Raw genomic sequence first — 27,769 nt, 5'->3', positions numbered from 1 at the left:
TGGGAGATAGGGCTGATAAAAGAGTATTAGGATGGTTTGGACACATGGAAAGAATGAGTGAAGAAAGACTATTAAAAGAGGTATGGAAGGCAGATGTGGAGGGAGTGAACATGAGAGGACGTCCTAGAATGAGGTGGATGGATGGGGTGAAGGGGGCTTTGGGGAAGAGGGGAATGTCTGTTGAGGAAGGAAGGGAGAGGAGAGAAGATAGGGGTGAATGGAGAATGGTTGTATATGGATGATGTTGTGATGCATGAGGTGGAATGGGCGGGGGGGATGGGGGTGAGGTAGTATGTGTAAACAAAATTTGACGCAGCCCGAAGGGATTTCTCCCCGTCTTCTCCTTTTAAGCATGGGGGGACGGAGAGGGGGGGTCGCCGATTTAATGAAGCGGCCTTGCTGTGGATGTACTGTGTCTTGCGACACTGCTTCTGACCCAGGGCAGTGGACAAGGTGCAGGGATGACCCGTCATCCAGGAGGTGCTAAGATAAGAGGGAGGGTGGAGGGGTGTGGAGTTTATTCACGGATGGAATGGGTGGGAATGATTTTATGCCTTTTCCTTTTTGGTTACCTCCCTTGTAAGGGGGGAAAAGCCTTGGTATATGTATGTATGTATTATTGTTATTATTATTATCATTATTATTATTATTATTATTATTATTATTATTATTATTATTATTATTATTATTATTATTATTATTATTATTATTATTATTATTATTATTATTATTACTATTATTATTATTATCATTATTATTAATAATAATAATAGTAATAATAATAGCATTATTTCTATTATTATTATTATTGTTGTTATTATTATTGTTGTTGTTATTATTGTTACTATTATTATTATTATTATTATTATTATTATTATTATTACTAATATTATTATCATTATTACTACTACTATTATTATTACTATTATCATTATTATTAATAATAATAATAATAATAATAATAATAATAATAATAATAATAATAATAATAATAATAATAATAATAATAATAATAATAATAATATTGTTGTTGTTGTTGTTGTTGTTATTATTATTATTATTATTATTATTATTATTATTATTATTATTATTATTATTATTATTATTATTATTATTATTATTATTATTATTATTATTATTATTACTATTATTATTATTATTATTATTATTATTATTATTATTATTATTATTATTATTATTATTATTATTATTATTATTATTATTATTATTATTATTATTATTATTATTATTATTATTACTATTATTATTTATATTAACAATCCAGAAGTTATATTTTCTTAATGAGATGTCCTTATACAACGTATCCAGTGAACCAAACAAAACGAATGTATGTATGATACCTGCCTTTCTTGACAAGGACTACCCTCTCTTCTGATGCACAGATATCATAAGTACGTAGCAACGTGATTTATAAACTGCTGCTGCTAAACCGTACCTTGATCACACAAAAACTGATCACCTTGACGACTTTATGATATGGGCAAAAATAGTAATCACTGGGTCGTGTGAAGGATGTCTACAACGACGATCCAGCTTGAGTAGGGTTACGAAGGGTATTCGATGTGGGAAACAGATTAGGCCTGTAATATGCCCCAAGGTCCATTCAACCCCTCTTATACAACACATTTTCCTGAATGAAACACTTTCCAATTATTGTATCAATGTTCTAATCCCAGGCCTCTAGCGTCCATACTATTCAACAAGTTCCATCATTTGTAGTACTAGCACAGATAAACAATTTTGCTGAGGATATAGACCCTCATTGCATAACTCTGAGAATGGTCAGATACAAAAATAAATCACACACTAAGCTTGCCGTACTCCATCCCTTCCTGTTGGAACAAGGCAAAGGACGACCATGTTTACGATATTACTAGTGGCTGGAGTTAGAGAGATGATCTTATTCATGAACATGGGGAACCCATCGCACCAGTGGCCTGCTTACACAAAACGAGTCTCTTGACTGAAGAGACACCGCGATCAAAAAAAATCTACCCTGTGCATTTTTTTTTTTTTTTTTTTTTTTTTGAATGGGTGATGGGGCACCATAGTGAACTGAGCTCGTAAACAATGTGCTGTTTCACTACGTCATTCCTTCGTTGTAAAGCAGAATGAGTTCGAAGAGGCGACGCGTATCATGGTCCCGTGCATGTCAGATCACACGTCTGTCACAAGTGTCAAATTTGATGGTTTGATGGACAGGTGACTTGTGCTCTCAGCATCGTGAGCATTGTGTTTGTAAAAGAGTAATTATATACTTACAAACATTTCTCTTACCAGAATTATTCTAACCATCTTGCACTAAATGTGATGTTAGTTACATAATACCACCCTTATGTTCTGGTTAATTGTAAAGCCGTCTTAAAATAATGTGATATCTTGAAATTAAAATACATCTTGAAACTTTGACAAGTAATGGAATTCCGGTCTGATTTCATTGGATGGACTTAGGCAGTGGTTTTCGACCTTTTTCAATCCATCCCTTCTCACTTTCATGAATTCTCGACGTTCATGTAGCTCCCCTTCATTTTTCTCACAAAGCAAACCCCTCCGCCAAAATTGGTAAAAATAATAATAATAAAATATTGACGAAGAGAAACCTTTTGCTTTATGACATAATTGACAATCACAATTTTCATATATTTCTTCTGCTAGGACATAATGATGGAAGTTTTGTTTATATATTCAGATTACTCATATTATATAGAAAAGTATTACGTATAACAGCAGGCCATAACTCCCCTCCCTCCAGTTCTTGCCATGAGTCCATTGGGCCCTCCATGGCATCCAGGTTGAGAACTAATGCGTTCATGGGACAGGGAGGCGTTAACGAAATCCAACTTACACTGTTGGAACTGAATAAAATCACCTGACACTGACCACCAGGGGCCCCATCCTCAAGGTGTCCAAAGGCCCCTTTGGTGCAAAGGAACATTTCTTCACCGCTGTTTCCCAAAATGTTGCAGACTCACAAGATCGCCTGTGCACTACCATCTTAGAAAAAACGTCTTAGCGCAAAGGCAGGTTCTAATCTGCCTTTAGGAAGAAAAGGTGCCTTGGAAACCTCTTGAACAAAAGTATGTGTAATGCTCTTATTATCTCATATTTACATGAAATACTCCCTCAATACTTTGTTTAGAGTAATGTGCGTTCCATTAAATCTAGTTATAGGACTCAAGAAGTTTACTCATCTGATGACTAGTATGATAATCGTCATATCTAAATACAAACGGAAGTAACTGTTATTTTATAGTACTATTTCAAGCTTCGGTAAAAGGAATACTGCAGAATTTATATATCTGGTCTCTAAAAAATATATTGTCCCGCACGAGAGACTATTAAACATTTTTTAGCATGGAATAAAAGAATATTTGTTAAACAGGAGAGAGAGATAGAGAGAGACCTCAGATATTGAACTCGTTTACTGCCGAGACACCAGCTAGCGAATACCTCTTAAGTTTATTCCTTCCTGTGAAGTTTATATCTTCGAACAGTGACAAGTGATTGTGCTGTATTTTTGTAATTGTATATGTACAGCGTTTTACAGTTACAGGTATAAAATAAAGTGTAGTGTTCTAGTAATTTAGAATCAAAACAGTAGTCTACTACTGTACTCCAAAGGTAGGAGTGTATAAGGTAAGCAGAGTAAGCTTCGTGTATTTGGTTTATTTAGTGACCGCTTTTGTTTCTTTTGTTGATATATATTTTCAACTTTGCCGTTTGTATTGCAAAAGAAGGAACAAAATGGCTTGTGAGGATTGTGTGAACCTGGAGAACCGTCTCAGGATGTGTTAGGAGGAAATTCGTTTCCTCAAGAGTGCGCTCTGTGAGAAGAGTGAATCCTCCCCATAACCCAAAGAGCGTTCCACCTCTTCCACTTCTGCCACTGCCGTGAGCGAGTGGCGCTCCGTGGGGTCCCGTTTGTCGAGTCCGCATTCGGTAAGCGGGTGCCCTGCGGAGCAACCGCTAGCTCTAGCCAATCGTTTTGCTCTGCTGGAAGATGAAGTGGCTGAAAATCAGGAGTTCTTGGTGGTGGGGAACTCCATGGTGCAAGGCTATGACGACATCCTGCAGCGGAAGACTAAACGACGTTGCAAGCTTGTATGTCAACAGGGCCGTGCGAGCAAAGGCGGACGAACACGGTTATGATTGTTCATACGAGAAGTAATGATGTGGATAGTGTGAAATCAGAGGAACTTGTTCGGAATTACAAAGTCCTCCTTCAGGAGATGAAGGAGCGTGGGAGCCGTCACGTAGTCTGTGGGATCCTTCCTAGGATCTATGATGGCTCGTGTTGGAACAGTAGAGCCGGATCAATGAGAGGGTATCACAATTGTGCACGCAACTGGGATACCACTTTCTTGATCGGTATATCTTCTCCAGGCGTCATGACCTTTATCCTTCTGATGGGATCCACCTTACTCGCAGAGGCAAAGATGTTTTTACAAACCTCATTATGGGAGTTTGTAATGAATTAACTCATTTTTTGGGGGTAGAAACTCATAGGGAATGGGAAATTGGGGATAACAGAGAAGGCGTAGCAATAAAGTAGAGCAATATGTCAGTGTAGGACAAAATATCATTTTAGGATATAATGTCGGTAGAGGACAAAATATTACATTAGGATGTAATGTCAGTGTAGGACAAAATATCATTTTAGGATATAATGTCGGTAGAGGACAAAATATTACATTAGGATGTAATGTCAATGAAGGACAAAATATCACGATGGGATGTAATGATAGTGGAGGACAAAATATCACGGTAGGATATAATGTCAGTGGAGGACAGAATATAATTTTAGGAAGTGATGCCGGACAAAATGTCAATGAACGACGGATGGGCGGTGTGGGACGCGGTGACGAAGTGGTGGGGGGCAAGGTGTACATGAGAGATCGGATGATTTTGAGGGACCAGATGTACGTGATGGGTCAAATGCTCATGAAGCACTGAATGTCAATGAAAGACCAAATGTCAATATAGAGCAAGGTTTCAATAATGAAAAAAATTATAATGTAAGGCATAATGTTGAAACTCAAAACGAGTCAAAAAGTAATAATTACGAGTTTCTTAAAACCATGTATTTTAATACTCGAAGTATTAGGAACAAATTCCAAGAAATCCAGGCGTATGTCATAAGCGAAAAATTCGATATGATAGGAATAACCGAGACATGGTGGTGGAGAGTTTGAAGCTCAATCTAATATCGCGAGATTTAAACACTTTCATTAGGATAAAAACCACAAGAAAGGTGGGGGTGTTCTGTTGTACGTTAAAAGCAATTTCCATGTCTGTGTTTTAGAGAAGGTGAAAAAGGATGCATATGATAGTTTGTGGATAGAATTGACCCAAACAAATGGACAAAAAATGAATGTAAGTGTAATATATAGGCCAAAAATATTATCATTTGCAAATGACAAACTGTTGTTTCAAGAACTATCTAGTTTCTGCAACCGGGACTTATTGATAATGGATTATTTCAATTTTACTGACATTGATTGGATGACCCTTGAACATGGCCATATAGGTAGTCGCTTGATAGATTTTCTCAGTGACAATTACTTAGTTCAGCATGTAAAAGAGCCCACAAGACATGGAAATTTACTCGATCTATTGATCACTAGCCGCGAAAGCATGATAACCGATGTAGAAGTTGGTGAAATTATTGCTAGTGATCACAACTTGGATTCAAACTGCTAAAAAAAAAAAATAGAATAGATACTTGTGTATCTAAGACACCCGATTTCAGTAAAGCTCAGTTGATAGGACAACGTCAGGAGCTTCAGCTTCCAGACTGGGAGGCAAAATTAAGCGACAGGCCTATAAATCAGATGTGGGAAATATTTCAAATTACGTTTACTAAGATGATTCATACTCACATACAGTTTAAGGACAGACACCCCACCAAATCAGGCTTGCCCAAAATGGCTTGACAAAGAAACTGAAAAAAGTATTGCTAAGAAACAAGTGCTCGGGTGCACCTAATGACTATCAAAGTTATGTAATAATATAGAGAGATTTGAAAAAGACAATAAAGAACGAAAACAACAATACGAAATGAATATCGTTGATAAATAAAATAAAATAATAATAATTCTAGTTCCATTAGAGATAAATTGTTATTAAGAATCATATTGGTCCACTATTATCTGCATGTCATTTATTTCATATTATATGTTTATTTGTTTCTTTTTATTTGTTTGATTATCATTTATTATTATGTCAGTTTATCATTACTTACTATACAGTATATTTTATTACAATATATATTATTATAATTCAATTAATTAACTTATTTATTTATTATTATAATTTTTCGCACCCGACCTAGTTATGGACCAAAAGGTCTCCTGTCGGCATGATCCTCTTTTGTAATCCTTTGAGAGAGAGAGAGAGAGAGAGAGAAAGAGAGATTCAGTCCCGTGCTTTTCGTATGCTGATGGTCAGAATAGCAAGACACAAGTTTCCTGGCGGCTCTCAAATCCTCGTTTACTCCGATGGCATTCTTATACATTGCATGAGCGAGACAGCAATGGATTTTACACAATTGTAAAATCTGTATCTACACGTGGAGCTCGTTGCACGTGAGAGACACAAACAAAATATCAATCGAGAGCAGTAAATGGCCCTGACTTTGACTTCAATGAAATGAGATTGGAAAAGGCCGAAAGCTACAAATACGAGTACTTGGGGAAGAGCGAAGACCTCAACAAGAGTAAAAGAGAGAGAGAGAGAGAAAGTAGATATTCAATCACCGTCCTGTGGGAGAGTGGAGAACCAACATCTCGTAGAGTAAGGCCCCTGTCAGTTGCGGCCAAGTCGTTTTTTTTTTTTTTTTTTTTTCTAATATAGTTCGACGTTGGGTCACCTCCTCTTCTGGTTAGGGGTGTCGGGAACCCAGGAGACATAGCCCGCAGTGGGTCTTTTCATGACCATCTACACAGTGAAACTCAAACTACTTAGGGCGTTACCAAACGGGCGAAATGGATTGGGCGTCCAGGTGCTTAGGATGATATGAAAAATAGAAATTAGATAATATATATATATATATATATATATATATATATATATATATATATATATATATATATATATATATATATATATATATATATATATATATATATATATATATGTCAGTTGCGGCGAGGCCGCTGGCCGACGTTGGGTCGACTCCCTGTCTACCCAGGGCTGTCGGGAACCTACGCGACAAAGCCCGCAGCGGTCCCCGGGAATCGAACTCACGACACGGTATTCACAGCCCTTAATTACTATATGTCTCGGTGCAATTAGGTCAGTCATAGACTATTCAGCGCTGGCTTATGTTTCCTACACGGCCAAGAAAATGAAAACTTTAGAGACACCGTGAAATGAGGCAATGATAATAATACTTGGATCTCCGAAAATAACTAGAATAGAAATAATGAGAAGAGAAGAGAATCGAGCATCCAACAGAGAGTCCAAGAATTGGCTGCGTTAACCGCAATAAGACTGACCCAACAACGACGAAGGGATGCATGCTGCCCTGAAAAGGATGTAGACACAAACCAGAGCAGGACAGGACTCATAATAATGGATTTAGATTGGACAAATTTAGGTTGAAGAAGTAAATAGGCAAGAACTGGTTTACCAAGAGAATGGTTAGCGAATGAAATAGACTTGGTAACCATGCAGTGACTGTTGAAACAAGTGGTTGTTGACAAAATAAGATAACTTTGTGGATAGATATGACAGGTGGATGACGACGTTGAAGCAGTGTTGGACTGTGATGTGGTCAAGTTCTGTATTCCTGTGAACAACGAAGTCAGATTCAAGGATGGATGAGCTGGATCACAGAAAATGTAAAAGGAATGACACTGCAATAAAACAGATATTCTTTGAGGAAACCAATGAATGTCCAAATCATAGCTCGGTGCACATGAGACTCACCACAGTCTTGGATCACATGTTGGACTTGTGATCAACAGCTATTACCCTCCCGAATAAGAGCTCAGAGCTCATGTAGCCCGATCTATGGGTAATGCTGTGACCTTACACACACACACACACACACACATACACACACACAGACACACACACACACACACACACACACACACACACACACACACACACACACACACACACACACACACACACACACACACACACACACACACACTCACACACACACACGGAAGTCACGGCATTACCCATAGCTCGGTCCTACGAGCTCTGAGCTCTCTTCCGAGAGGGAAATAGCTGTCAGTCACGAGTCCAACACGTGTTCCAAAAACCAAGGTGAATCACACACACACGCGCGCGCGCGCGCGGTTGGTAGAGTCCCCGACTGTCACTACGGCGGTCCGGGTTCGAATCCTGCCCAGGGCTGAAACAATTTCAGTATCGCTGCACTTCGAGTCGTTACTCCAACTCTCGTGGGCGGGGAGTTGGGGAGAGGGTTGCGTGTAAGGTCACAGCATTACCCATAGATCGGTCATACGAGTTCTGAGTTCTCTTCCGGGAGGGGAATAGCTGTCGATCACGAGTCCAGCACGTGATCCAAAGACCAAGGAAGGTGAATACACACACACAGCTCCTTACCCAGCAGAGTTGGAGTTGCGGCTGGCAATGCAATGTAGAATTTTTTTTCAGCTTTGAGTGAGACTCGAACTCGAATCGCTGAATCAGCGGTCGATAAGGGTACCACTGTACCGTCGATGGTTCTGTGTGCAAAACATAAGTAGGTTGTGGTGTAATTATTAAGGATTTTTTTTAACTTGGTATCTATGTAGATGAGAGAATAACCAATAGAATATGTGATTACAGCTCTATATGCCATATATGAAGGACTATATGTAGCACGTAAGAAAAAGAAAGACGTTTACGAATTTATGGATAGTCCAACTGCCATACAGCCCTCAAAATCTAAAGAATCCTGTTAACGAAGCTACGTTTGATAGATGCAGCAGGGAACTTGAACATATATAACCTGACAAAACCGAAGCGTGACGCCATTTTCCTGTGGTACTACCACTCTCTGGTAACATTCATTGAAATGAAGACATCGATGCTTTGGTTAGACAAATTATCAGTAAAGAAATAACTGATGCTGTACATAACGTAAACATTGGAAAAATCAAAGGTCAGATCAGAAATACTGGGAGACACTGGGACAGTGAAAATGTTCGCGATAACATAGATAGCGATAGTAACAGCAAGACACACTATGTAACTATATTGCAGAATACTGTTGTAACGCAAAGTAAAAATTCTGTCAAGATTGACCGATTGTTCATGAGACAAAGTTATAAATACCATTGGGGATACAGTGATGGTATCGCCTGCAGATTATGCCTTCAGTATCATGTCATGGAGTGTTCAAATGCATGAGAGTAAAGAAATATCCATGATTACCCGTCCCTCTCCCATCCGTCAAATATTTCCCTTTTGTCTTAGCTTCTTATGGATGAAGGGAACTAAGATGAAAGAATACTTATAGGTACCTATTTCTATATCACAACAAATGTCCAGTATAAATAAAATGGTAATCCCTTAAGGCAGTCATCAGTGGATGTGCTAGCATGGCCCTTTTGCTTTACCTGTAAACGAACTCTTTCGAATTTGAATATGATTGTCAAGCTGACGAAGAAACTGGTTGAACTATTGCAAACAGTGAGTTGTTGTCAAAAGTGAAACTTCTAGCTGGAAAGACGTCACGAGTGGAGTTTCTCAGGGTCACTTCTGTCCATGGTATATATCAAGAACACTTACGGTCTCCAAATTCACCGATGACACTTGGCTGTCCGAAATAGCAACTGATAACTCGAATCAACTGGATATTCAAGGAAATTTAGACAAAATAGTGCAATAGATTTAAAAGTGGCTCATGAAATCCAACTAAAAAGTAAAATTATGGATATACTAAAGAATAAAGATAGTATAAAATATCGTATTTTCTTTTTCTTTTAAAGCGTTGGCTCTCGTTATCGAAATAAGGAAGCTATATCGGGGACATTTTGTCAATGGATCGGTGGAGTCCTGTAGATCCAAAGGAATCCTGTAGATCTGGTGAAGTCCACTAGACCCGGTGGAGTACAGTAGCTCTGGTGGCGTCCTGTAGCTCCGGTGTAGTCGCTTAGATCCAGTGGAGTTCTCCCTACCACCGGAGGCCGTTAAGGGCCGAACTCAGTGCGAAGGAGGGAAAGCCGCAGGAACCGGTGTGGCGTAGGTAGAAAAAAAAATAATACTGGGTTTGATTATATATCATTTAAAAAAAATAATATTAATAATCAAAGTGGAGAATGAATAGGATATGGTGTAACTAACAATAATGATCTTAAATCACCTGAGCATTGTATTTCTACCTCGAGAAAACCAAACAGAATATTGGGATTGGTAGCCTGATCTTTTGTTATCAAAGTCTTATCATTACCCAATTACATAGGCCCGGCCCCACTTGGAATATGATATTTCTATATGGTCCCCAAATCTTACAGAAGACAATTGTAGCGACAATCTTGTGCAATAGGATATATTAGAAACAATGTAGCCGCTGTTGGCTGCTAATACAGGAAAGGAAAGGTTTGTTTTCTTGTCTTTATTTTTTTCCTTCCCGAAGGATTTATTTGAACGTACTCTAAACACAGAAACCGGTTAGCGAAACCGGTAGCAACATGAATGGATTTGGGAAAAAGCCTTCGTTATAGATAAAATTGTTAGTGCGATTAATGTGGATTATTTACAAGCATAGAATATACATGACGATTGTTAAAAAGGAACATTATTTACACAGTACGTGTTTATATATATATATATATATATATATATATATATATATATATATATATATATATATATATAGATATAGACATACACACAAGAGGAAGTTCTCAATTTAGGGCTTAACTGCCATATTCTGTCTAAACCTAAATAGTTTCAAAAAAGAACAGAATGCGAAATACTTATAGACGATGTAGAGAAATTATGTAAAAAAGGCGAAGTAACTGTTGAACCCACTTTTAAACAAGAAGTTATTGCCGAAGCTAATAAATCCAGAGGAAAATATAACAGCAATTTAATTGACAAGAGACATATCGAAGCTGCAAAAGAGTTAAAATCAGACCATAGTATCACCATCAGGAAAGCAGACAAAGCAGCAACTTATGTACTCATGGACACCTCTGAGTATTTAGAAAAGATAGACACCATTCTTAATGACACAACAAAGTTTAAAAGGATCAACAAAGACCCTACAGAATCACTTAAGAAAAAGGTTAATCGACTAATAGAAGGGAATAATGCTGCCAGTAAAATAAAACTTGACAAACTTTCAGGCGAGTATGGTATGGGTTACTGCTATGGGACAGTAAAAACACACAAACCTGGCAATAAACTCCGTCCCATAATTTCTCAAATCCCTGCACCTACGTACAAGCTCGCTAAGAAACTGTGCTCCATCCTAACTCCCTACACTCCCACCACCTACAGTCTACAATCCACATCTGATTTCCTAGATATCATCAAGGTAAACTCCGCTAAAGGCAGAATCGCTTCTCTTGATGTGGAAGGGTTATACACCAATATTTCCGTAGATCGCACAATTGATTACATAATCAACAAAGTGTACCACGATGACACCACACCTACATTAGATATCCCAGAACTTATACTACGGGAACTGCTTGAATGCTGTACTAAACAGGTCCCGTTCACTTGCCCCCGCGGGAACAAATATTGTCAAATTGATGGTGTTGCAATGGGATCCCCCCTCGGAGTATTAATGGAAAAACTTTTTCATGGGCTGCGTAGAAGAAGTATTCACAAAAATAGAAAAGCCAGATATATATTGTAGATATATTGACGATATCTTCATTAAGACCAAGAACAGCAACGAAGCTGAAAAACTCCGCCACCTACTACAAAAGATATCTCAACTCACTTTCACTACGGAAGATAGCGTGGACGGAGCTTTACCCTTCCTCGACCTCCTAGTGAAACAAAATGAACATGCTTTTAACACTACGGTTTACACAAAACCCACAAACCCGGGACACTGCCTTAATGGTTCTAGCGAGTGCCCCCAAAGATATAAGGACTCCACAATCAGTGCCTATATCAGAAGAGTACTAACTCATTGTAGCACATGGGAACAAGTGCATAATGAAATAGAACGTTCTACCCAAGTACTGCTCAATAATGGGTTTAGCGAAAAAGAGATAAGCCACCAAATTAAGAGAATAATGGACGGCTGGCATAAAAACAACAATAATAACCAGAATAAAGAGAAAATTAATATATATTATAAATCAATTTTTTCGTCAGCATATAAAGAAGATGAACGCATAATGAAACAAATTATCAAAAGAAACATCAAACCAGTCAATCCAGAGAAAATACTCAACCTGGTAATTTATTATAAAACCAAGAAAACTAGCCACCTCCTTATTAGAAACAGCCCCCAACAAGAGAAAAGGGAACTTCAGAAATCCCATGTCATTTATAGGTTCAATTGTACACAAGGGAACTGTGAAGCCCTCCCATCCACCTATATTGGCATGGCTACAATGAGGTTGTCCCGTCGCCTCTCATATCACCTGACATCTGGAGCCCCTAAAAACCACTTAAACGAAGCACATAGCATAACACTATCAAGAGAGAACCTAGAGGAAAACACTGAAATTTTGGATTTATGTACTGACGATAGACGGCTCCCAATTTTAGAAGCATTATATATTAAAGAGTTAAGCCCAGATCTAAATAAACAAGCAGACGACCTTAGAGCCCTCCCAAGCATGAGGCAAACCGGTGCAAATCCAAACACGAGACATAACACCACAAACGCCAATATGGGACAAAACACCACCAGTGTAAACACGAGACAAAATTCCGCCACAACACACACCCGGAGGCTCTCCTAGTGCACGTGACATTTCGTCACTGCCCGAATACCGGGTGACCTCCCCTAGTATGATCAGCCAGTTTGAAGGCTTAGTATAAAACTTAGAACTTTCATTAGACTCATCGGATTAATTCTTATCCTATAAGATAGTACATCCCAATAGCTACTGAAGAAGGGTCTAGAACCCGAAATCGCGATCTAGCTAATATGACTACATACAGCCAAGTCATAAATTTCCTTTCTAATTAACATAAATCTATAATAAGGTATATGGAAAATACCTATAAGAAAATAATTAATGCAAAACTAGCAATCACTTTTAATGATATATATATATATATATATATATATATATATATATATATAGTTACAAGTGAAAGTTGTCGCTGTGCATTGATGGTTTGGAAAGAATGCAGCAGCGAGCCACAAAAGCTATTCCGATTGTAAGAAACGAAAAGAGCTTAAATCTAAAAATAGTAATAATGATGATGATAATAAAAACGGAGACTAAGGGGGTAATTAACACAATCTTTTTAGATTTAAAAAGAAATTGATAACACTAAAATTGAAAATATTTTCACAATATATACTAACAGGACGAGATACAATGGTCTCAAGTTGTCAGGACGTAGATTTAATCATCAAACTGGTAGAAACATGTTGCCAACTGACTGTGTCTTCAATAAATGGAATAAGCTTCCAGCCGAAGCAAATGGCTGTAATACAGTTCGAAGTTTTAAAATTCAGTTGGATAAAGTTTGTAGTTTTTTTGTCCGACCTATAAATCACTTAAAACAGTTAAGAATCCTAATAGTTACAGATACAAGACTAAAATGTAGTGGGAGTAAACATTATACAACTATGAACTAGTCTATTCTATAAAGAGAGAGAGAGAGATACGAGACACGGAATAAGAATCCCTCTTGACCCCAAGTTCTCAAACTACTTGGAGAAACCAGAACATGTGAGTAATCGGATCAAAGCTGTGACACTGAGTATAAACAGATACAGAGTCATATTCTTTCAATCTATGTTTCCCAACAGGGCAGCCCTTGGGAAGAAAAGGAGCACTTGAATGAATGTCTACAAGACTTGCTATACACCTTCCCAGTGAGGCGAGCATCATAGGTGACCTGACTTGTCATGTCGAAAGTTTGGTGTTGGAATACGACATGAGGAAGGTGGGAATGCCTCTAGACTTCGGCTTGAGAAAAAATCTGACAGCGATGAATATCTCGTATATCAGAGAAGTCACCAATACCCACAGTGCAGCTACAATTTATAGACTGGATAATATGATAGAAATCACCGATGGATTTCATCTTGACAAGCAAGAAACCCACCATGAAGAATAAAAAAAAAAAAAATTGTATCACTTGGGTACAAACAAAGCACCACTCCATTCTGCTTCATCCACATATATGACAGCTAACATCCTTGACGTCAGAGGTATAAACGTTTACCCTACAAACAGTATCGATTGCTCTTATATACATTTATACATCCATACATACATGTGTGCGTGTGTGTGTGTGTGTGTGTTCACCTTGGTCTTTGTATCACCTGTTGGACTCGTGATCGACAGCTATTTCCCTCCCGGAAGAGAGCTCAGAGTTCATATGACCGATCTATGGGTAATGCTATGACCTTACACACACACACACACACACCCAACTGCCCGCCCACGAGAGTCGGAGTAACGACCCGAAGCGCAGCGATACCGAAATAATTTCAGCCCTGGGCAGGATTCGAACCAGGTACTGCTGCACCTCCGTACTGGCAGTCTAGTGTGTGTGTGTGTGTGTGTGTATACACACGCATACACACTACAGTATATATATATATATATATATATATATATATATATATATATATATATATATATATATATATATATATATATTCGTAAAAGTGGGCAGTAATTCTTCTTTTATACATGTTGAATTAAATTTGACCGCAGCTTGGGCTAGAATCAACTTCTTGTTGATAGACTCAAGTTTTCTAATCAGAGATCTCGGCTCATCGGGGAGGCGGAATAAAATACTACCGTACGACGTTTCGCTCATCTTTGAGCATTTTCAAGTACAAAATATATTTGGTACAAAGCTGTTACAGTTTAAATACAACTAAAGTGGTAATTGTAGTAGTTGTAGGTTATATATATATTAGGGTAGGATAGGTAAGATGGGGAGAGGGAGAGAGGGGGGATTTGGGGGGTTAGTGGAAGGAAAGAATGAAATGGAAGGAAGTTAGAGTTATGATAGATGTGGGGCAGACCCACTTGCTCGGTTTGGGAGAGGTTACAGTTTAAATACAAACTAAAGTGGTAATTGGGAGGTCACAATAAATATGGGGGATTTTGTCCAAAGGTAGACTCAGTGGGAATCTGTCCCTTGTGATTCTGGTGTTGCTTGTAGTGTGTGCCTTATGTCCGGGGGCTGACTTGGTGATATTCTGTCAAATCTTCTTTTGGAGTTGATTGTGGTGGTGAATTAGTGTCCATGTAGAGTAGCCAGAGCCAGTGGGGTCATTCCATTTTGTATATTCATAGAGTTTTTTTTTTTTTTTTTTCTTAATATAAAGGCCCTCTAGAATCTCCAACCGGTGGCTGTCATTGGCAGAATCTAGGATCCTCGTGTTGTTGACTAAGATCTTCCTGGACAAAAGAGTAGAGTGTGTATCAGAACAGTGTTTCTTTGTAGCTCCGTTCTGTAAATGGCAAGTGAGGCGTCGGAAAAGAAAAGTTGTCGTCATTCCTATATAGGAAGAAGGACGAAGCTTGCAGTCTTCGTGTGGGCAGATGAATTCGTACACGACTTTACTTCTTTTGAGGAGGTTTTGGGTACGGAAAGGGTTATTTTTTAGGATGAGGTTAGAGGTTTTGATGTTTTTGTAGAAAATACGGAGCTCCAACTTGTCCTCGGGGTCTATGGGACGGGTTCCACGTTCAACTAGTTCCCTCAATACTCTTTCATCAGTACGGTATGCTGTACTCATGAAAGATCTATAATGCAGAAGGATTGGGGGACGTTTCTCAGGGCGGGGGTTGTGACATCTCATATAAACGTCCATCTTTTGCATGATGATAGACTGGACGTCCTTGTTGGAAAATCTATTATTCACTAGGACTTGCTGTAGGTGTTGAAGCTCTTGATGGAGCAGGGGCCAAGTAGAACAATGGATGAATGCTCTGTTGACGTAAGAGCGGATGACACTTCTTTTATAAGAGGTGGGACATTCTCCTTCGGCGTTCAGGCATCTTCCTTCATTAGTTTCTTTGACGTGAACTGAAGTCACGAATTTGCTATCAACTGGCTTAACAAACACGTCTAAGAAGGGTAAGGACCCATCATCATGCAGCTCGAGAGTGAAATTAAGGCAAGAGCTACTTATAAACGCGTCACGTAAATCCTGGAGATGTTTCACGTCAAAGAAACTAAACTACTAAGAAAAAGTGAAAAGATTTTCTTGACTTGGATACAGAGCCGCAGCCATGGATTCCTCGTTAGGTACTCAACCTGACAACGGGACAAAACCATGTCAAGAGCTGCAGCAGCAGCCCCCATATGAAGCTGAGAGACCAGACAGCCAAAATCAGCTAATGGAGGTCACTGAGGTGGATAAATCACAGCATAGTCACAAAGTGACAGAAGCTAGCCAACTCATACACACACACGCACACACACACACACACACACACATATATATATATATATATATATATATATATATATATATATATATATGTATGTATATATATATATATGTATATATATATATATATTTATATATATATATGTATATATATATATATATATTTATATTGATAAGTATTTTAGACAAATTATTTGGATGATGGAGAACATAAACACAGGGGAAGGCTCGGAACCCTAAACACTCTAACGTTTCGTTCGCGTAGAACTTCTTCAGAGAGTGTATGTAGAACTGCAGTTGAAGTTTATGTACTAAATCTATTTTTTTTTTTTTTTTTTTTTCTCGGACACTTGGGAAAGGTCGTTTTTCTGGCGTGTTTTAGAATTAAAATACTAGTTTCTTTAGCTAAATTGATAAACCCTCCTCGATGATTCGATGAATTATACACAGGGGAACACTTTTTCAGTAACTTTGAGTTGCATTGGATATTTTAACGGATTTTGAAAGAGTTTTAGGCGCTGATTTCAAATTTGAAATTAGTTTTTCTCTACAAGCTCTAGTTTGTATGCAATTTGAGGTTAATGAAATTGTACATATGTGAACTTGCGTAAACCATGTATAAGCATTTTAACGTCCATATATATAGATAGCTTCTAATATTTTGATCATTCTTCTTTTGTTTCAGTTCAAACATGGCTTCCAGAATGAGACATCATTGCAGAAACAAGCCTGATGCCTTCTGCTACATATGTGGATGCTACACACTCAATCGTCAGAGACGTAACATATCCTCGTTCGTCAAGCGTGCCTACAAGGCATATTTTGAAGTTCATCTTGGTGATCAAGACAAGCAATGGGCTCCTCATGTTGTGTGCCACAATTGTGAGGAAATGCTTCGAGACTGGACCAAAGGAAAACGCAAAGGTCTGCCTTTTGGAGTTCCAATGATTTGGCGCGAACCCACCAACCATGTAACTGACTGTTATTTCTGCATGGTAAACACAACGGGTGTTGGGAAGAAAAACCGACATAAGATTACGTATCCGAACATTCCCTCAGCTATTCGGCCTGTTCCGCACTCTGAAGAAGTACCTGTTCCAGTTTTCAAAGGCTTGCCTTCATTGGACGATAAAGACATTGGACATGATACAAGCCAGCAAGACAGTTGTGACAGTGAATTGTCAGAAAAGTGTTCACAATCGGAGGACTGTTCTTCAGACACTGAACCTTTCCCCGTCCCTAAGCCTCTTCCCCAGGCTGAACTGAATGATTTAGTGCGGGATTTAGGTCTTTCAAAGAAAGCAGCAGAGCTTTTGGCATCAAGATTACAAGGCAGAAATCTTGTTGATCACTCTGTTAAAGTATCATATTTCAGAAAGCGTGACCAGCTTTTTGTGACCTTCTTTTCAAAAGACAGACAGTTTGTTTACTGCCATGACATCCCAGGGCTTCTCAAAGAACTGGGTGTACCTTACTATAGTCCTGCTGAATGGAGACTCATTTTAGACAGTTCAAAACGCAGTCTAAAGTGTGTTCTTTTACATAATGGCAATGTTTATGGAGCAGTACCTGTCGGTCACTCAGTGCATTTGCGGGAAGACTATGATGATATGAGAATGGTCATGGACTTATTAAAGTATCATGAGCACAATTGGATAATTTGTGTAGACTTAAAGATGGTCAACTTTCTTCTTGGACAACAGAAAGGTTTCACCAAGTTTCCATGTTTCCTCTGTATGTGGGACAGCCGAGCACGAGACAGACATTGGGTCCAGAAGGACTGGCCTATTCGTGACACCCTTGAAGCAGGCATGCCAAATATCATACAAGACCCAATTGTAAACAGAGATAAGATCATCTTTCCTCCTCTTCACATCAAATTAGGTTTGATGAAACAATTTGTCAAGGCACTGGAAACCGAAGGTGAATGTTTCCAACACATCATCACAGCTTTACCAGGGTTATCATTTGAGAAGATCAAAGCAGGCGTGTTTGATGGCCCACAGATTCGAACCCTAATTCGTGATGATCAGTTTGTTGCTAAGATGACCGCTTTAGAAAGGGCAGCATGGTTATCCTTTGTGGCAGTCGTTCAGAACTTCCTTGGAAACAATAAGGCGGAGAACTACAGTGAACTTGTGAACAGAATGCTCCTCGCTTTTCGTGATCTCGGGTGCAACATGAGCATCAAGCTTCATTTTTTTAACAGCCACCTTGGTCAGTTCCCTGACAACCTGGGGGCTGTGAGTGACGAACAAGGAGAACGATTCCACCAAGACCTAAAGATCATGGAAGAACGCTACCAAGGGCGCTGGGACAAAAGTATGATGGCTGACTACTGCTGGAGCATTAAACGAAATTGCCCAGATGAAATGTACAAACGCAAAAGTTACAAACGCAAATTCCTGCCTGAAAAAAATACACAAAGAAATTGATAAGCTTCCATCAGCTGTGGTGATGTTCTGAAGGATGCTAATCTAACTTTGGGATAGATGTTCTGTTAATGTTCTGTTTCTTTTGCCTTAATAAATGTACAGAAATGGCTTTCATACTGTTTTAAGATTCAAGTGAACAAAAGAATTGTGGCTGATATTGCAATTTCCTATAATAACGAAAATTTAAAAAATAAATAAAAATGTCAAATTGCATAAAATCTGTAGCTTGCAGACAAAACCCGACTTCAGATTTGAAATCAGCACACTCAAGTTGACTATAGAAAAGTCTTTTTTTAAATGCAACAAAATGAGGGTTCCCCAGTGTTATTAGTTGAAATATATGCTGATTCAACAATTCTTCTAGTGAATTTATCAAAACCTTTATGTAGCACTTCAGCTTCTCTCCAGTTCGGAAAAATTCGATCATTTACCAAACTGGAGAGAAGCTGAAGTGCTACATAAAGGTTTTGATAAATTCACTAGAAGAATTGTTGAATCAGCATATATTTCAACTAATAATTCATCGAATCATCGAGGAGGGTTTATCAATTTAGCTAAAGAAACTAGTATTTTAATTCTAAAACACGCCAGAAAAACGACCTTTCCCAAGTGTCCGAAAAGATAATTAGATTTAGTACATAAACTTCAACTGCAGTTCTACATACACTCTCTGAAGAAGTTCTACGCGAACGAAACGTTAGAGTGTTTAGGGTTCCGAGCCTTCCCCTGTGTTTATGTTCTCCATCATCCAAATATATATATTATATAAATATGTGTATATATTTATATATGTATATTTATATATATACATATGTATACATATATATACATATATATTTTTATATATATATATATATTGTGTGTGTGTGTGTGTGTGTGTGTGTGTGTGTGTGTATTCACTTGGTCTATGGATCACGTGTTGGACTCATGAAGTGTGTGTGTGTGTGTGTGTGTGTGTGTGTGTGTGTGTGTGTGTGTGTGTGTGTGTGTGTGTGTAAACTGAAGTTTTTATTCAGATGGGGCAGACCAAGGTCCATACATGGACCTTGGGGCAGACCTACCCACACGCAGGCAAACGTTTTAAAGTTCAAAGCTATCTCTAGTAATCTGTAGATTATAGCTAATGTTCTTATATATTTATTATTGTTATTATTATTATTATTATTATTATTATTATTATTATTGTTGTTGTTGTTGTTGTTGTTGTTGTTGTTGTTGTTGTTGTTGTTGTTATTATTATTATTATTATTATCATTATTATTATTATTATTACTATCATTATCATTAGCATATTACTTTTATTATTATTACTGCCCTTATGATTTTATCATTAGTATTACTATTGCTATTATTACTAATATTAATATCATTACGTAACTTCTGCCGAAGCCTTCACTTTCGCCCTATGTACTGTATGCGCTTTGGGGACTGCTGAGGCAGGGTATAGTCACTGCTGGGAATTGAGAAAGGTGCGGAATTCGATCCCACAACTAAACGAAGGTAATCCTTAATCCTATGAATGCGCGACCAGCACGCTTCCGATGACGTCCACAGTGCCCTAAGGAGAAGGGAAACGACACCAGAAAATACAGACACACAACTAACCGGATAGAAAGCAAACGGAGGGCTTGAATGTCGCCAGGCAGGACGATGCGACAGATTCAGAAGGAAGGCGGTTACAACGGTCGAACGGCGAGAGGTAAAAGTTGCAAAAGTATCGGAGGCCAAAGAGGCGCCACATAGCACTACTGCCCATGCTCTCCTTCTCCTCTTCCTCGACGCGTCGCCCTTGACGGGACATAACGCTATAATGAAGAGGGTGCTCGGGAATGTGTATCACCTTGAAGAGCGGCGGCGCCGCTGACAGACCTGCTCGACGACGTTCATGATCATAAAAAGGGCGACCAGATTGCTCAAGCGGGAATATAGTAGACAGTAGATGAAATTATGCTAAACTGGCAAAAAACAATGCTAAATATTTTGTTCCTCTTAAGTCGCTTGGTTTCTGATAGAATTTTTTATTCCTATACTATTAATTCTGAATCTGGTCACCATGGTTATAATACGGTATGATAGTCACACGTGAAGGTTGCAGACCAAAAGACTATCTACAGTCTAACGTATTTCTCAGCAGCGTGAGCTCATGCACTACGTCAGTTGATCTTAACTGTTTCCACACCTTTCAATTCGCAAGCAGCTTCGTAAGGACTAATAAATCTATTGCTGTTTATTTCTCCTTTGAATTCCTAAGCAACATCAGGTGTGACGGTGACGCTGAGGCCCAGACTGGCGAGCAATATATAATATATTCAGGAACTGCGAAGACGAAACGCCTGAAACAAGTGTAGTGGAGACTCCAAGCTATTTTCATTCAGCTCAGCCTCCGACCTGCCCCGATGTCTTTCGTGGTTACAATGTAATGATGTTGGAGTTTAAGCATTTTTTCCCGATTACAAATAAAAAGTGTTAAGTACGAGTCCTCAGCCAAAAATAACGAATTAGAAACATACGTCACCTGGAAAGGAAATCGCATAGCCATTGTATATATATATGTGTGTATATATATATATATATATATATATATATATATATATATATACAGATATATATATATATATATGTATATATATATATATATATATATATATATTGTATATTTAGGGCGCAGATTCTCACTAATACACACTGAGTTAAACACGACAGCATTTTGGCACTGATTAATCTTCTTACCGAGATTTTCAATTTTTCTCACAGTAGGTTTCATTTCAGGAGGGTGGACAAGTACAAGCCTTTCATAGTCTTCCATATTTAATTTGACGTTTCGACTTCAGGGAGTCATCTTCAGAATAGTTACAAGAAATAAGTCACAATTTTCAAAGCTACATGATTCACAATTGACAATAATGTACAGATATGTGCCGCTTGGGAACGCTGGATGGGTTGTGACCCGTTACGAAGTCGGGAACTTCGTCTTGGAAGGGGAGGGGGAGGAGGAGGGAGAGGGGAGGAGTCAGGTAAGATAGGTCTTCTCGCTGGGGCACCACGCTGGTCATGTGTGGGTTGGTGAGGTGTAGGAGGGGGAGGGGGGAATGATATCAGACATGATTGAAAAAAAAATGCTGCCAAAGTTCACTAGCCATAAAAGAGTGGCATTCTACCATCCGAGTTGTAAAACTACAACTAAAATGAGAATTGCTGAGAAATATGCACATTTCTTACTCTTTTTTCATGGCCATCTTCATCTCTACTAAGAGATATTCATCAAACTAGTTGCTAACAGAAGAACATAAGAATAACATAAGAATAGAGGAGACTGCAAGAGACCATAAGGCCTACACTTGGCAATTCCATGTCCTTTACCACCTGTCATCCCTATTCATAAAGTTATCTCATCTTCTCTTAAAACATCCAATTGTTTCACCGCTCACTACATGGTCTATTCCATTCATTAACCACACTTCTGGTAAACCAGTTCTTTCCTATTTCCTTCTTAAACCTAGATTTGTTCAGTTTAAATCCGTTACTAAAAGCCTTGCCCTGTTGTCATAACATGATGACCTTGCTTGCATCATCCTTGTTGTAGCCTTTGACCCATTTGAATACCTCTATTACTGCTGCAGAAATAAGTCTCAAAAAAGGCAAACATTAACTTAATCAATGAAGTCTTCAGTAACTTAACTGTTCCCTCTGCAATTTACCGACCTGAACTTCTATTAAACGTTCTTTATCACCTTAAATACACCTTCAACGTGTCGCGAGGCGACTTAGCACGTCTGGTCATTACATGTTTCTTTATTGATTCTTGCAGCAACACTCTTGCGCCTGCCTGTCCTCCCAACACTCTCAGCCCGCGGTCGTCAGCACCTGAGCCATCTCCGCCGCCGCAGCAGCAGCAACACCCAATCACCGCCAGTTTTTTTCTTCTTCTTTTTTAGGCTTCCACTGCTAAAGTCTGATCTAACGGTCGATATCGTCACTTTCGTTAACAACCACTGATAGACTACCTCCGTACAGCAATACCGACACCCGTTACAGGATACTAGGTTTTACGGTCAATTTAATTAACGGCTTTGTAGAACCTCCTGTCGCCCCTGACCAAGCACATTTATACTCTAGCTCGCGTGTGTATAGGCTAAATGAGTGGGGTGTGTTGCAGACCTCCTTAAATGTATAGTTTTTTGTGACTGTCGTTGTGTTTGAGTATATTTTGTATTGTCAATAAAATACCACCTTTTAGAGGTTTTGTTGTGAGTCTGCGTCAGGTATTTACGTATGATGCTATCATGAGCATGTATTTCAGCTTCCTGCTAATAGACGCATTGGTGGCAAACATGTTGGAAAGATATCTGCGGTCTTCTTCGAGGTAAATGAATGAGTAAACTATTTTGGTCTGCTTGGGGAAACTGGAGTCCTTCATAACGTTGTTTCTTATGAAGATGAGGTTGTTGGACGGAGTTTTTATTTTGCGAGGATCTTGTGACGTTTCGCGTAGTAATACACTCTAAGAGGCGTTCATCTACAAGCCAGAGTCATTCGATTCTTGTCCAAAACTCTGTGTAGTGACGATGTCGCCTTGTTCGTATTGTGATTTTTTTTTTTTTTTTAATTCGCAATCTTACACTCGGTTGGTAGCTTTGATCAACACCTAAAGACTGAATTAAGTAGACACATTTATACACACATTATAGTTTGTTCATTTCGCAAAGATTTATGATTTACTGAACAACAAAATCCTTAGTCAGTTTTTCTTTTTTTGCGGAATACATTAATTATAATCTGAGAAAATATAGGAAATAGTGAAAATATGTACTTCGCATAATTTGGAGCACTACAAACCTCCTGAAAAGTATGGTAGGGGTTGTTAGGTTGGATAGAGTGAGAAACGAGGAGAGCGGGAGTGGGAAAAGAGATGGCAGATAGGGCTGATGAAAGAGTATTTGGGTGGTGTGGACACATGGGAAGAATGAGTGAAGAAAATTTAGTAAAAGAGGTGTGGAAGACAGAGGTATGGGAAGTGAACTTGAGGAGACGACCAAGGATGAGATAGATGGATGAATGGGCTGAATGGGGCGTTCAGCAAGAGGATAATGTCTGTTGAGCAAGGAAGGGAGAAAGCAGGAGATAAGGATGAGTGATAAATGACTGTGTATACAAGGAACTGAGGGGTGGGGTATGGGGGGTTAGGAGTGCTTATGTGTGAATGATATTTTGACGAAGCCCGAAGGGATTTCTCCCCGTCTTCTCTTTTTCTGCATGAGGAGACGAAGAGGGGGGGGGATCTCCGATTAAGTGAAGCTGCTTTTCTCCGGATGTTCTGTGTCTTGCTGCATTGCGTCTGACTCAGGGCAGTGGGCGGATGCAGGGATGACCCGTCATCCACGAGTAGCTGAGATGGGAAGGGTGGAAAGGGTAGTGGAGGGTAGTGAAATGGGTGATAATAGGTACGTGCTTCTGACTTAGCTACCTCCATTATATGTGAGAAAAAGTTCTTGCTATATAGAATAGAATATACATATAGAATAGAATATACATATATATATATATATATATATATATATATATATATTGATAAGTATTTTAGACAAATTATTTGGGTGATGGAGAACATAAACACAGGGGAAGGACTTGAAACCGTGTTTAGGGTTCCGAGCCTTCCCCTGTGTTTATGTTCTCCATCATCCAAATAAATATATATATATATACATATATTAGTATAAATGGGCAGTAAGTTTTCTTGTAGACATGTTCGATTGAAGACCAGAGCTAATTCAATATCCACTATCTTCTTAGTGATTTTCTCAGTTTTTCTAATAGTTTGTTTGATTCTTGAGGGGAGGTCAAACACAATACTTCCGAGATCCATGATGTTATTGTAACGAAAAACATAACACAAAATATAAATACAAGCTTTCGGTTGAGTCATCCAACCATCTTCAGGTAAGTGAGATTACATATACAGAACAGGAGATTAAATACAAGTAAAAAAGGGGGGAACTAGGAGAGTTAGGAGTCAGGTACTGGACGGAGGTGAGGTCTTCGTATCAACAGGACGTCGCTGGACAGCTGGTCACGGTAGCCGGACGTTTGGGCCTTGTTGCCACGCAGCCTCGCTGTGTAGTTGTAAGGTACTAACTGTGTCTTCATCCACACTCAAGATAACAAATACACGACCACTGTTTACAGGAAAAACACTGACACCGGAAGATGCCTGAATGCAGCGAGCGAGTGCCCCCAGCGGTACAAACTCAGTGTCATTCGGGCATACCTTCGACGCGCATATAAAAACTGCTCTTCCTGGGAAAATTTTCACTCTGAAATAATGCGCGTTAAACAAATCCTCATTAACAACGGTTTTCCCAACTTTCTCATTGACAAAGAGACGAGACTTTTCATCACACGCAACACAACACAACACGGACAAAACAACACACATTCCACACACACAGTTTATTACAAAAACCAAATGACACCAGCACACAAAACAGACGAACGTGTCCTCAAAGACATCCTCGCACGTAACGTCACATGCACCAACCCACACGACAAATTGACCCTCATCATATACTACAAAAACACAAAAGTCTCTAACCTTATCATGAAAAATAACATGACTAAAAACAACTCTCTCCTCAAACAGACAAATGTGGTATACCAATTCTCCTGCCCAGAAGAAGGTTGCAAACTTCTCCCCAATGCTTCTTACATTGGTGTTACCATCTCTGTGAGCAGGAGACTCACAATGCACGCCCTTGAAGGAAGCATACGCAAACACATGACACAAACACACAACAAAACTCCAAGCAGACAAGATTTAGTCAACAACACAAAAATACTTAAACAATGTAACAACACCAAGAAACTACACATCTTAGAAAGAGTCTACATTACACAATACACTCCTATCATTAATATACAGACAGACACAGTTAGTACCTTACAACTACACAGCGAGGCTGCGTGGCAACAAGGCCCAAACGTCCGGCTACCGTGACCAGCTGTCCAGCGACGTCCTGTTGATACGAAGACCTCACCTCCGTCCAGTACCTGACTCCTAACTCTCCTAGTTCCCCCCTTTTTACTTGTATTTAATCTCCTGTTCTGTATATGTAATCTCACTTACCTGAAGATGGTTGGATGACTCAACCGAAAGCTTGTATTTATATTTTGTGTTATGTTTTTCGTTACAATAACATCATGGATCTCGGAAGTATTGTGTTTGACCTCCCCTCAAGAATCAAACAAAATATTAGAAAAACTGAGAAAATCACTAAGAAGATAGTGGATATTAAATTAGCTCTGGTCTTCAATCGAACATATATACACACACACATATATATATATATATATATATATATATATATATATATATATATATACATATACAAAAGACCTTGATTCTTCAAACGTTGGTCTGTTTCCATCTCAAGAGAGGCCATATACAACTCGGAGATTGCCTGTCTCTCCCTCTTTCCTCCGTTCCACTCAGCCGCCGCCGCATTTTCAGGGAAGTGTTAACTCGACAATAGCCTCACTTTATAGACCACTTTTTCAATTTCTTGCAGACTTTTATTCACACACACACACCGACCATAACCCACCTCGTGAATCAGGGTGAACTGGTTGGGACAACTTTCCTAACAGAAACGGATGAATAATGAAATAAATTAATAAATAGGGGAATGAATAAAAAAAAGCATATATATATATATATATATATATATATATATATATATATATATATATATATACATATATATATATATATATATATATATATATGGCCATATGTATGTCTATATATGTCATTTCCCTGATGATCCAACTCACAAGTTTGTCTCGACAATAGATAACCTTCGCTTGTGGAGACGGTGGGTGAGCCCATTGAACTCACGGTTGGGCCGAGTTGATCGAGCCTGTCCACAGTTGCTTCGAGTGGGAAGGAGGGAAGGGTGGCTGCATGGAAGCTTGTTCCTCGTAGAGACCTTGGGGATTGGAGACGGCGTGTGACTTTTTAATGTAGTGGAAATGCAAGATCGAGCCTCGGCCAAGGTTTGAAAGCTACTAACACCACAATCCTTTACTGTCTCCTATGGTGAACCATACACAAAACACACGCACGCACGCACACACATACGCACACACATACGCGCACACACACACACACACACACACACACACACACACACACACACAAACACACACACAAACACACGCACACACACACACACACACACAAATTCACGCACGGACGCTCGCACGTACAAAAAGAACATAAGAATGAAGAAGACTGCAAGAGATCGTAAGGCCCACACTAGGCAGTTCCATGATTATTGCCACCTATCATCCCCATCCATAAAGTTATCCAGCCTCTTAAAACAACAAGTAATTTCATCTTTTAATACATTTGTTACTAAGTCTATTTCATTCGTTAACCAATCTGTTGGTAAACCAGTTCTTGCCTATTTCCGTCTTAAACCTATATATATATATGTATATATATATACAGTATATATATATATATATATATATATATATACAGTATATATATATATATACATATATATATTATATATATATATATATATATATATATATATATATATAAATTAGTATATTTTGGCAGTAAATTTTCTTGTAGACATGTCTTGTTAAAGACCAATGCTAAGTCAGTTTCAACTATCTTAGTTATTTTTTTCATTCTTCTTATATAAGAAACATATAAGAAGAATGGAAAAATAACTACGAAGATAGTTGAAACTGAATTCGCATTGGTCTTTAA

At 38.6% G+C, this 27,769-nt stretch overlaps 2 protein-coding genes across 7 annotated transcripts in view; one reads left to right on the top strand and one right to left on the bottom strand.

Moving 5' to 3' along the window:
* The window catches only part of LOC143027304 (putative G-protein coupled receptor CG31760), a 552,124-nt gene that overhangs the window by 494,980 nt on the left and 29,375 nt on the right, over positions 1-27,769 (bottom strand). The window lies entirely within an intron of this gene.
* Positions 9,631-13,117, top strand: LOC143031487 (uncharacterized). Its single transcript, XM_076195400.1, has 4 exons — positions 9,631-9,675; positions 10,124-10,227; positions 11,143-11,275; positions 11,928-13,117. The coding sequence occupies exons 1-4, from the start codon at positions 9,631-9,633 to the stop codon at positions 12,918-12,920; spliced, it is 1,275 nt and encodes a 424-aa protein (XP_076051515.1). The 3' UTR covers positions 12,921-13,117.

This window comes from Oratosquilla oratoria, chromosome 1 (genome assembly GCF_046742065.1).
Source record: "Oratosquilla oratoria isolate Oo_2021 chromosome 1, ASM4674206v1, whole genome shotgun sequence".
Lineage (NCBI taxonomy): Eukaryota > Metazoa > Arthropoda > Malacostraca > Stomatopoda > Squillidae > Oratosquilla > Oratosquilla oratoria.
The sequence above is the reverse complement of the archived record's forward strand: the minus strand, read 5'-3'. Positions and strand labels throughout refer to the sequence as shown.